At 41.4% G+C, this 12,320-nt stretch overlaps 1 protein-coding gene across 3 annotated transcripts in view; it reads left to right on the forward strand.

Moving 5' to 3' along the window:
* LOC117871150 (protein NPAT) overlaps positions 1-11,112 on the forward strand; it is a 34,543-nt gene extending 23,431 nt beyond the window's left edge. For all 3 annotated transcript variants that reach the window (XM_034758835.1, XM_034758836.1, XM_034758837.1), the window contains 5 exons: positions 1,077-1,192; positions 1,277-1,385; positions 4,299-4,356; positions 7,172-8,336; positions 9,238-11,112. In XM_034758835.1, coding sequence (XP_034614726.1) covers positions 1,077-1,192; positions 1,277-1,385; positions 4,299-4,356; positions 7,172-8,336; positions 9,238-9,315 — 1,526 coding nt within the window. In that variant the 3' untranslated portion in view covers positions 9,316-11,112. The remainder of the gene's footprint in view (positions 1-1,076; positions 1,193-1,276; positions 1,386-4,298; positions 4,357-7,171; positions 8,337-9,237) is intronic.
* Positions 11,113-12,320: the final 1,208 nt, after the last annotated feature.

The raw sequence follows: 12,320 nt of genomic DNA on the forward strand, positions 1-12,320 counted from the left end.
AGTTATATCATAGTAATCTTTTTCCCGTCTCAAGTGACTGCCATATTTCAATAATGTGTTCTTTAAGGCCTGGTCTACACTCAGAAGTTGTACCAGTACAGTTATTTTGCTTACGGGCATGATACTTTTACCAAAATAGTTATACGTACCAGTAAAAGCCCTAGTGTGGATGCAGTTATACCAGGATAAAGGTGATCTATACTGTTTATACCTGTACAGTTAAAGTGGTACAATGTTTTTAGAAAATATTTTTAAAATGTCAAATCAAATAACAATAAAGTAAGTCCTGTCTAGATAATAAAATCTAATACTAACTTGCTACCATCAACATACATTTAGATGTTGCAAATACACCTCTACCCCGATATAACGCAATCCGATATAACACAAATTCGGATATAACGCGGTAAAGCAGTGCTCGTGGGGAGAGGGGGGGAGAGAGAGGGCTGCGCACTCCGGTGGATCAAAGCAAGTTCAATATAACGCGGTTTCACCTATAACGCAGTAAGATTTTTGGCTCCCGAGGACAGCGTTATAGCGAGGTAGAGGTGTATTTGCAAAAATGTAAATTAACTCATGGTCATCCCTTCACTGGTCTGCAGCTATTTCTGTGTGGTCAGAGGTCAGTGTAAAAACATCTCCAGTTTGCAGAATTTCAGGGTGCTGTTCATCTGTTTAACTAGTGTTTGTTTTTTGAACTGTGTATATGTGGTTTTGCCCTATTCAAAATCTGCATGTTTTTCTGCGTTTGAATTTTGTATCGTATGTTCAGTCGCTCAACTGAAGAGGAAACTGTGTTCTACCCAGTCTTTATTTTACAGTTAGTTTGCTACAGTAATTTTCCAATATTATGTCTCTTGCACATCAGGCAGACAGACGCTTCATAACCTAGTATCAATAATCCGTAGTAAACATTCCTAGCTTGGTTGTGAAATGGCTTTCTCCCCATCCCTCTTCCCCTCACCCACTTAGGTTTTACAAAACTATCCAGGGGAAAGATCAATTTGAGGAGCCATTTGTTCTTTTTTGACTGAAATATTTTAATTTTTATTCTATAAAAATAATTAATTTTTTAGGTTCTGCCATTATAATTGCATCTCCAGTGCAGCCTGTTCTACCAGGAATGGTGGGGATGATCCCCGTGTCAGTAGTGGGACAAAGCGGAAATACTTTCTCAGCACCGCCCCACCAGGTAAAGTGTTACTAATAAATCTTCATGTTCTCAAAATTAAATTGTTTAAAACAAACCCTAATGTGATACTTTGATTCTTTGAAGGTTCTACACATGCCTATAGCAAATCCTATGTGCAACAGAAGTGTTCCTAAAATACCCATTCCTCCCAAATCTCAGAAGACCACCGGAGCAAGAAACAAGTCAAATACAGGTATAGTGCTTACTTCTTGAGCTGTATAGAGCTCAACAAAAATTGGAATTTCTAGAGCCGTTTACTTTGACTATGTGAAATTTTTAAAGCGGTGTTCTGTGAAAATCGACTTTCAGAGGGGCATTAAGGGAGTTCATGTTTGTTGTCTTAATGACTGCCTATGAGATATGCTCAGTTTACAAATAAAAAACTGCTAGCCTTACAAAATCTTTGTAGGCTCAAAGTCAAGCGTGGGTGGTTTTTTTCCAGCTTTTTATTGTAGCCATTCAGCATGTTTCTGTGGCATATGTGGTTTGGGGGGGGGGGGGGGGAGAGGAACCCTCCTGTGGCCAAAATAACTCCTCTGAAGACTGAATTGATTGCTTCATGTTTACGCCTGTTAGAATGCATTTACAGTTGTAATTTTAATTGTTTTATAAAACCAATTTATTCTTGCCATAAATATTTATCTGATCAAAACCACATTGAATAGAAACGGTAAGGCAGAATAGCCAACAGCTCTGAGCACACTGTACTCCTGAGGGAATTCTGTGTCAAAAAATTAAAAATTATGGGCACGATATTTGAAAATTCTGCAATTTGTATTTGTCAATAATATGTGGCTCTAGCATGGCAGTGGGGAGCACAGGCCACTGGCCGCATTGAGATGAGAGATCACCCTGAAGCCCCCACCTCCCCCATTACAGGGACTCGGCCATGAGGCTGCACCCGACCCTGACGCAGTGCAAGGGCTGGCCCTGCCCCTCTGTGCCAGGCGCACCAGGTGTGGGTGGGCAGGTTCAGCCCAGCAGGATCCAAGTGTGGAGGGGCTTAGTGTGGGAAGATCCAGGTGTGGGGTGAGTTGTTTCTGTGTGGGGCACTCTGGGTGCGGGCAGCTCAGTGGGAGATCTGGATGCACAGCGGCTTTTTGGGGGTGGGGGGGTTCCCGGGGGCAATGGGAGCCTGCAGGGGATCCAGGTGAAGGTGATTAGGGCTCAGCAGGGAGGGTCTGGGTGTGTGGGGGGGTCCAGGTGTAGGGGGGTAGGGCTTATCAGGGTGAGGGTTCGATTGGCCTGCTTAACGGGGGAGCCCAAGCTGCTGCTGCGGGGATGCCACATGCCAGGCTCCCTCTTCCCCCTGCGATTCCCCTATCCCCTTTTCTTCCCCATCTCACCCTCTTCCCCTCACTTCAGGCGTGTTGGAACAATTTGTATAGTGGGGGTTCTGAGAGCCATTGAACCAAACTGTAAACTCTGTATGTAATGGAAACCACTTCAAGCTAGGGGGTGTGGTAGCACCCCCAGTTCTGGCACCTATGCCTCACTCCCACATTCCCCTCCCCCTGCACTATTCCACACCCCCCTTCCTCCCCCCCCGCCCCCCCCCCCCCCCCTTACCCAGCCCCACCGCGGGCACTCACTGTTGCAGAGAAAACAGGAAGGCTCCCAGTACACAGAAGTAGAGCACAACTGGCACTAGGACCCAGGAGGACGTAGCCTCCTTCAGATGGGCAGCTCTGGGCTCAGTGGCTCATAACCTCGTGTGCCCCCCCAGGCCTTGCCTCTGTTTGGGGGGGGCAATCCCCCCCAAAAACCTGCACCCATGGTTGTCCCTCTTCCCATGTAGCTTCCCTGCCGTGCGCCCGCAGAATTTCCCCAGGAGTAACACTGTCAGTTCTTATTAAATAGCAATAGTCAGACGTACAGAGTAAAAATGTAATGTACCAGTGCTATCCTCCTCCACCATTTTATATATAATTATATATTTAAACATGTGGATACATTCTTTCTGTGCATTATGAAGGATTACTTCTTTCAATGGCAAATTGTAACAAGATAGTTGGAGGTAATTTAATTTTTTCCCTGCCCCATCCTGTACATTTTACATTTACCATATATACTCGTTCATAAGCTGAATTTTTTTAATAAAAAACGGAAGCACCAGAGAAGGGAGTCAGCTTATGAACGGGTACAGAGAGGGAGAGGTGGGACACAGCCCCTCCCCCCCAACAGAGGGAGCAAGGAGAGGCAGCACAGTCAGAAGGGAAGAGGTGGGGTCAGAGTCTCTCCGCTTCTGGCCACGCTGCTCTCCCCCCAAACTCTGAAGCAACTGCAGCTCTGGGGCTGGCAGGCTGCAGCCGTGCTGCTCAGCCCCGCCCTCCAGAGCAGGCTGTGGCCGCGCCGCCCGGACACCGGAGCACACTATGGCCGTGCCGCCCGGCTCAGCCCACTGGAACATGCTACGGCCGCACCACCCGGTCTGGCCCCCCCCCAGATAAGGTGGGAAGAGATGGGATGGGGAGAGTAGGGGGGTCCCAGGCTAGGTGTGGTGTCATGTGGGTGGTGGTCACAGGGGTTACTCCCCTGACTCCCAGCTTCTCACCCCCAAAAAATTTCCCCACCAGTTACTGTCCCGGCCTGTCAGAGTAAGCAGCTTGCACGCCAGGGTACTTTGTTTACTTCGGTTTACCTCTGTGCCTGCGGACGCTCGAGGTAAACAAACCATCTCGGCCCACCAGCCAAAGTTTGCTGACCCCTGAATTATAGGGTCGGTTTATGAACGGGTTATAAATTTTTTCCATTTTTACTTATCCATCTTGGGGGGGGAGGGGTTCAGCTTATAAACAAACCGGCTTATGATCAAGTATGTACAGTATATATCCAAGTTGTTTTAACTAAAACTGTATACTGCAAGCTGCATGTTGGCACTTAATTGGTCGACCTTGGCTATTTTTCTGTTTGATATTTTCATAATCCAGTAACTGTTAAAACTATAAAACATACTATGGAGCTGTTATGGTATCAGCAAGTTGCTCTTTTGATTTTTTTAACATGTGAAGTGGTGTGAACAAGTGGGATATTCCTATGGTACCAGCTCTACGAAGATTAGTTTGGATATTTTCAATTTATTAACTGTTACACCTCACCATTTCAGGAAAGCTGGTAACCAGTACAGCAAAGCCTGTGAACCATCCAAGTTCTCGAGTACAAAGGTTAGCACAAATGCTTCTTCAATCTTGCTTTATTTCAGCTTCTGCAGATTCCTTCCTAACTTCTTTTGGGAAAGCAACTTCATAAACACTCGTGAATTAACTATTTGTGGTTCTTTTCCTCCTTTCTTGTACTTAGCAGCTCTTGACATTTTTGTTTTTAAACTAGAGCCTTGGCCCCAGATACAGAGGGTTGCATGCCAATCAGTGATAGCCATAGGCTAGTGCAGTATTTTTTCAAACCGTGGGTCATGACCCAGTATTGGGTCGCAGCACGTCAGGCACTGGGTCGCTCCGGTCAGCACTGCCAACCAGGCCATTAAAAGTCCCATCGGTGATGCAGCCCAGCTAAGGCAGGCTAGTGCCTATCTTTTCTGACACCGCGCTGTGGCCAGCAGCGGGTCCCACTTCTAGGCAGGGGCTCCGGGGCTCCGTGCGCTGCCCGACCTCTGGCTCCGCACTCCCATTGGCCGGAAACCAGCCAATGGGAGCTGGGGAGACCTATGCCTGCAGGCGAGAGTCACGCGGAGCCTTTTGCACACCGCCGCCTAGGAGTCGGACCTGTTGCTGGCCACTTCCAGGGCGCAGCACAGTCCGCGGCACCAGGACAGGCAGGAAACCTGCCTCTGCACCGCTGACCATGAGCCACCGGAGGTAACCCTGAACCCAAATCCTCTGTCCCACCCAAACCTAGCCCTGAACACCTCCCTGCACCCTTAACCCCTCGTTCCCAGCCCCACCTCACAGCCCTCACCCCCATACCCCAACCCTGAGCCCCTCCCAAACCCCTCATCCCCAGCTCCCTTGAGTCACGGGCATCAACAACTCTGAGGTAGGAGAGTGTGCCAGATACATTTATTGGAGGATTTTAAACATATAATTGACTTTCCACACTATGCTGAGATCTTGAAGGATGAGGGGAAGGAATGTTAGGCTGTTCCTGCAGGAGAAGGTGCTAATTTTGTATTTGTTAGGATAACTGGTGTCAATTCATAATTATACTAGATGTTAGAATCAGGAATGTTCCTCCATATTTTAGTCAGGTAGGGGAGAAGACCACCAGAGTTCAATATTAGCAGCAGGGTAGATAAAAAAAATAATTTTTTTAAACAAAAATCAATTTTTTTTCATATTAAAAATACACTTGTTTAAAAAGAAATGTGAATTTAATACAAAATATATTAAGACTAAATTTATTATTATATTTTAAATAAATAAATATGCTGAATCCATGAGCCTGTGTTAAAAGTTTTAAGTTAAAGGCTGCTTCTCTCTCTCTATATATATATATATATATTAAAAAAAAAAAAGGGGTAAAACATCTAACTTTTGAAATCAAGCTTTATAAATATGCCACAGTACGTCAGGAGGCTGTCTCATTTTCAAGCGATTTAGGTGAGACTAGGAATTTATGCCTAAATGAAAGTGACAGCAGCTTATTTGAAATTTTCCCAAACTGACCTGAAATCAGTTTAATTTCACTGACTATAGTTAATCTCTCTGTTTAAGAAATCATTTAGTTGTAAATGTGAAACATGTTTTGGATACATAACTCTCATCAAAACATTTAAGGTTGTTTTGTTTAATAAAAATAAATTTTTATGCTTAATGCAGCTTGACACAAATCATGACCAAAAAGTTAATTTAGTAAATAAGCAGCCTGACTCATCATTTTCTAACATACTAAAAATGTATAATTAATAAGAGTATGAAAATATTAAACTGTATAATTGCTTAGATAAATGTATGTAGTTACAGCGTATTTTCCTAGGTAGCAAAAAGATGAACCCAATCTAGGGTGAAGGCTCTCTTTAGTTGTAAATCAAGATGTTCTAATGGTTATATCAGCCAATGAGAGAATGCCACTTCCCTTTGAAAATAATTGAAGTATAAATGGAAAAGCTAATTAAAACTGATGATTTAAATCAAGTCCACCGTGATTAGCCTTCCCTATTGCAACTCTTGCAGGGAGGAGTTTGAAAAGACCACATGGGAAAGAGGGAGGGAGTAAAAGAGGAAATTAGGAGGGCAATAAATTGAGTAGAATCAAAAGAAAAAAAATGTCTTGGAAGTGAAGAGTACTCAGACTAAAATTACTTCTAAAGTATTGAATGAAGAGAAAAATTATGAGTTAACACATTGGAAAGATGGAGAAAAAACTAAAGGAAGTTGAGTAAGTTCAATTTTCTATTTCATAGCAAGTTTGATGTAGATAAAAGATTACAATGAAATACATATATACCAATGTATACACTTCTGTTATTGTACATGTAAAGTGGTGGGTGTGCTCTCCTGTATTTGATGGAGAAACACAGGGGCAAGATTTGAGACTCCATTGTTTGAGTATTTAAACCCTCTGCTTAGTCTTAATCAATGTTAGTTATATAAATTCTACTTGCACCCTGCGAAGGGGGCAGTGTGTTGCGATTCCTGAAAGGAAGAGTGAGAGTTTCCACAGTGTGTCCTGTACTTCATCTTAAGTTTAATAGAAATGTCAAAAGAACTACAATGATCCACCCACTTTTTCTCCGTTGAATTCATCAGCCCATTGATTGCTCATGCCCTTCTTTTCCTTATCCAGTCATTTCAGCGTTCCTATAGTAAAACATAAAGGACGTGCTACTGGACACAGCCCTTAGAGGGTTCATATGTGCTCTCACCCAAATACACATTTTCATTTTCATTTGCAATTTGAGCAAATGTTAAACTACATTTACAACACTGAGAAATAGCTTTAAAATAACAGAAAACAGATTTGATTTATATTATGCAAGTTTTTCAAATTCTGTTGCTGAAATATTTCTATCACATTTGTCAGGGCTGGAAATTCAGACAGGAATGCCTGTGCAGACCTGGGAAGGAAATTGGAAGAGAGTTCACTTACTGTACCAGCAGAGTCCACGAGTTCAAATTCCAAACAGAATGAAAGCCATAGGAGAGTTCTTTGTTTTGATAGTGCCTTATCTACTCCAGGAGGAAATACTCAAGTTAAAAATACTAAGAGCTCATTACAAAAAGAAAGGAATGAAAATCCTTTATATGCAGTAGACTCTCCAAATGCTGCATCTGCCTCTGTTAAAACACAGTCCAACAAACGAGAGAAGGATAAAACTTTGCCTAGAATCCTATGTAAGGCTGAGATTGGTGGTAGCAGAAATGCAGCTGTGAAAGAAGCACAGCCTGAAAGAAGGGCTGTGGCTGCAGGACTCACATTAGATCCCTTTCACAAGACAACAGCGAATAAAGAGAATGAATTAAGAAGGGATGTTGATGAAAAACAAAAGAACCAGGATGCTGCAAAACTGTCAAATGGCCAAAAGAATGTCGGCCTTTGGAATGAAAAAACTGTTGCTTCAGTGCAGGAACAGAACAAAAAACAAGGATCACTGTCAAATGTGAATAGCAAAACTTCAGGATCTGTTTCCCTATCTTCAAAGGAGCCAAAAAGAGACCAAACAAAACCTTCCAACCACAGCCTTAGTTTGGCAAGTCCATTAACTAAACAAGCTGTGGAGATGTTACATGGCATTCAGTGGCACAGCCCTGCTAGCAAAGTGGTTGAAAATGGGGATTTACCAGTACCCCGTACACCATCAGGAGTTGGGGATACACATACAGAGGATATCTCAGACAGCGTAAGGACACCAACTTGTAGACGTTACATTGAAGATAGTACAACCCCTAGAATAATGGTCCCTCCTGCTACTCCAGACTTGCCTGCCTGCAGCCCAGCTAGTGAAACAGGTAGTGAAAACAGTGTCAGTATGGCTGCCCATACATTGATGATTCTATCAAGGGCTGCTATTGCAAGGACTAATACTATGACTCCCCTGAAAGACAACACACAACAATTTAGGTCAGTGAGAAGCACAGCAAAAAAAAGAAAACTGGAGGAATTGAATGAATGTGAGAGAAACTCCCGTTCTGCTAGTAAAAAGGAACTTCAGAGCTCTACAACACCAGTGAAAAAGAAGAAAATAAAGGCAAGTACATAAATTCATTTTTTATTTTAAAAATGTCAATACTTAATTTTTTTAGCCCCAATATGTATCTAGCATTGGATGGTAGAGAGCTGTGAGCCCAAATCCTGATACCCATTAAATGAATTCCTTCATCAGTAACATAGCGCTTTGAGCACACTTTTCCTCATCGGAACTAACAAAATATTTCTTAGGATTCAGACTACCACACACACAAAGGAGCAACTCCCAGTAACTTTGTTGGCAACTGCGTATGAAGGTCAAATTAGCCTGTTAGAAACTTACTCATTGTAGAAAAAGAAAACTTATTTTAAACTAAAAGACAGATCTGGAATGCAATCCCTTTCCCACAGCCTCGGTGCAGTGATAGACCCAGGAGCTGACATACTTTGTCTTTTTGCTACATTTGAAATATTATCTTTAATAAAACTTGGGAGTTTGATTCAATGGTGAATTTCAAAGGCATTACTCTAGATCAAGCATTAAAGCAGTCCATATAAACTGATGGGACAAGATACATTCTGTAGTTTTTGTAATTCGTAATACTTAGTCCTATAATATTTTTTATCCAGAGGTCTCAAAGTGGTTTACAAAGGTGTGTAAGCATGGTCCGGACGGGGAAACTTAAGGCAGATACACAGGGACTTGTCCAAGGCCACAGAACAAGCAAATAAGAGTTGGAACTGCAACCCAATCTACTCCCACAGTCCCTGAATCACATTGTGCAATTAAAATGCAGGTGTACAATAATTTAATACAAGGATGTGGTACTCTCTGAAAAAGTGTCATGTGTTTATCTCTTCAGCATGTGGATGGGGAAGCATGAAGCAAAAGTAAGAAATTTGCAAACATTTTCACCTCCATGATTTTGACGTTTAACGTGAGCCTTTCCTTCTCCCAACAGAAAAAGAAGCTGCCACATTGTTTTCCAGCTGGAATGGATGTAGACAAGTTCTTGTTATCTTTGCATTATGATGAATAAAATAGTTGAACTATGACTATTTAAAACAAGGTGTCGCTTTGTAAAGGGTGAGCTGCACTTTCAGTGCACTGAAGTTTCACTTTATAGCAAAATCATGCTGTTTCTGAAGCAGGTTGCTAGTTTGTAAATAGAATTTTAAGTTGGTATATTTTATTTTTGAGAAAGCACTTACAGTGATGTAGAGCCATTTATTTACAAAACTGTACAGGTAGACTTGTTTGGATAATGTAAGTATTGTACAAATGTATTGTGAGAAGAGTTGTAAACAACCAAATGTTCTTAGTTTGTTTCCTATAACTCCAGATGTTTATATTCTGCAAAGTTCTTTACTTACCCATCTAAATTGCTTAGTCACTTTGTGAATTTGAGGGCAGTGATTCTGTAGCTCAGCATTTCTAAGCCTTGCAGCACTGCTGATTTTAAACAAGGCAGTTGAGAGAAGAATTAGGAAATTAAGCATTTGGATCATCTTTTACAGGTATTGGGGGTTCTCAAATCAGACTGTTGTTCACTTGTTTGTAGTAGAGTTCTCGCCTACCCTTCCACACCATGTTCTGTCAGAGGCTTTTTTACTTTTTAAAACTGCATCGATGATATCCCCAAAGGAGAGAGTAATAGGCACAAACACAAGTCATCTCTTCCTCCCCCCCAAAGTGTACTATCTTCCAATAAAGTTGCCCAAGAATTTTACAAAATCTTAAACAGCCATTATCAGCTTAGCCAAGTAAGTTCCCAAATGCCGATTGTGTTAGCTATGATGGTATCGTTTGAAGTGCAAAAATTATTTAAAAGTGAAGTTTTAAATATTTAAAATTTTAATAGCCAGATTAGATGTAAGGGGTTTAGTTCACATGGCTCAGTTCCGTATCCATGCATATCATTTGGAGATCAGCAGTGCAACATTCCTGCATTATGTTGTATTGAGATGAAATGTAATGGACTGAAAGGGAAGTTTTGGTCACTGAAATCCAAATACCCTAGCTAATTTAGTAAATGCCATGTACTCAAATGAACAGTTGCTGCTGGGGAAAAAAACAAACCCACCTCAAATAGGTAGTGAGTTTTGATTTAGGGCCTAGCAAAAGGAAAAGAACGTTCAATGACAGCTTGAGTAAAAGAGTTCACTTGTGTAGGTAGTGAGTTTTTAGAGATAGAGATTTCTAACAAACCGTATTTCTGAACAGGGCACACTGTCTCCTGGATCTTCCACTGTAATTTTACTTTTTGCAGAGGTGGTGTGTGAGGTGAGTTGATGCAGTGAGACTAAAAATCTAAAATACTCTCATGGGAAAGATGATTCTTTCAACCCTATTTTGCATTGTCACTATGGTAGCTTCCTGTTTCATCTACTTAAAAGGCTTTTAGCTCAAAATAAAGGTAGATCGTGCTGGTATCCAGTGGGGTAGTTTAACATAGTGAAGGTGGCAGGGCAAAGCTCCTATGTATGCATCCTACACATTGGGAGGAATTGGTATAGATACAAATTAATAAAACAACTCTCTTGTGATCACTAGTCCTAATCCCTACTCCACATGGTACAAGACCTAACTTGTTCTGCAGAATTTTCTTCACTGGCAGTGGTGTGTTTCCTCTTTGTTCTCAACTTGTTGATATATTATTGAACAATGTAATAGTTTTCTTGTAAGAACTGTATGGTGACATGGCAATGTTTCAAATAGCATCCAAAGGATTCCTAAGGAACCAAATATTATGCAGTAGATGTTTATATTAAACCCATCCACTAACTTAATACTGCATAGCATTTATGGCTTGAATAAACATTTTGGTTTTAAGCCAGAAGTTTGTCTATTGATTTTGTGTACCAAACAGCCCTTTACCAGGCCTATGCTGGTATTCAGTTCACTTTCATTTTTGCTCTGCATCGTCAAAGGACTGTTAATGCTAAATTATCAGGTCTGTTTGCAGAAATGTGAAATGACATAAAACATCTTCCAAAAAAAGAAAATTCAGTTAAGTGAGTAGTCAGCTTTGAAAAACCCTACACCCTTCTTGCACAAATGACTTGATATTACCTATTAATATTTCCAGTACCTATTTTACACAAAGCCTTCAACTTAATTCTGGAAAAATGATAGCTAATGTTGTCACTGGAGAAACAGGCAGGCTTGGACTGAGGTTAAGTAGAAATCCTTAACCCATACTAGTCTTCCTCTGAAGTCTTACACCTAGTAAGCAGTACACCTCTACCCCCCATAAGGCTGTCCTCAGGAGCCAAAAAAAAAAAGTCTTACCATGTTATAGGTGAAACCATGTTATATTAAACTTGCTTTGAGCTGTCAGCACTGCTTTACCACGTTATATCCGGGTAGAGGTGTATTATTTTACGTATCAGTAGTATAGGCTTTTCTGGGGTGGACATGAGCTAGCCCTAAAGAACAGTATTCAAAGACATAACATTTGCAACTTGATGTTCTTATAGAGTCAACTTCTGAAGTTATCTCTAAAGGCTCAGAGGGCTTATCTAGCAAAATGCTCACTCCTCTCCTCCTTCTCCCCGCCCCAAAACAAAAAACAGGTTAGACTGCAAGACTTGTGAAGCTAATCAATTTAAAGCAGCTGTAAGGAAGGTAGTGTAGTCATGACAGAATGAAGTGTTGCTGTGTAGAAGAGGGTTGAAGTTACTTCTGATTTTAAGTTTCATATGTGCTTGGATCAATGTCAATTTCTACAGACACAAAATTGATGTTTTATGAGAACCAGTTACCTGCCTCACCTTTGAGTGGTTATTGCCAGAGTATGTTTCTTGACAAGACCAGGGTACTACCAGAAGTGAATTAACAACTTCAGTACAACTTCTGAATCAAAAGACCAAATCTTTTCTTATGGGTGTTCATTTCCTAGAAGTCAAGGAGTGGAGACTGGTACTGTAACATATACACAGCCTTTAAAAAAAAAAAGGCAACAAGCAGCAGGCTGCTGCTATTTGCAGTGCATTGGACGTGTGTAGTACACGTTGGCTGTGATTTTTAGAAATCTTTTTTAAA

The sequence above is a fragment of the Trachemys scripta genome, chromosome 1 (genome assembly GCF_013100865.1).
Source record: "Trachemys scripta elegans isolate TJP31775 chromosome 1, CAS_Tse_1.0, whole genome shotgun sequence".
Classification (NCBI taxonomy): Eukaryota; Metazoa; Chordata; order Testudines; family Emydidae; genus Trachemys; species Trachemys scripta.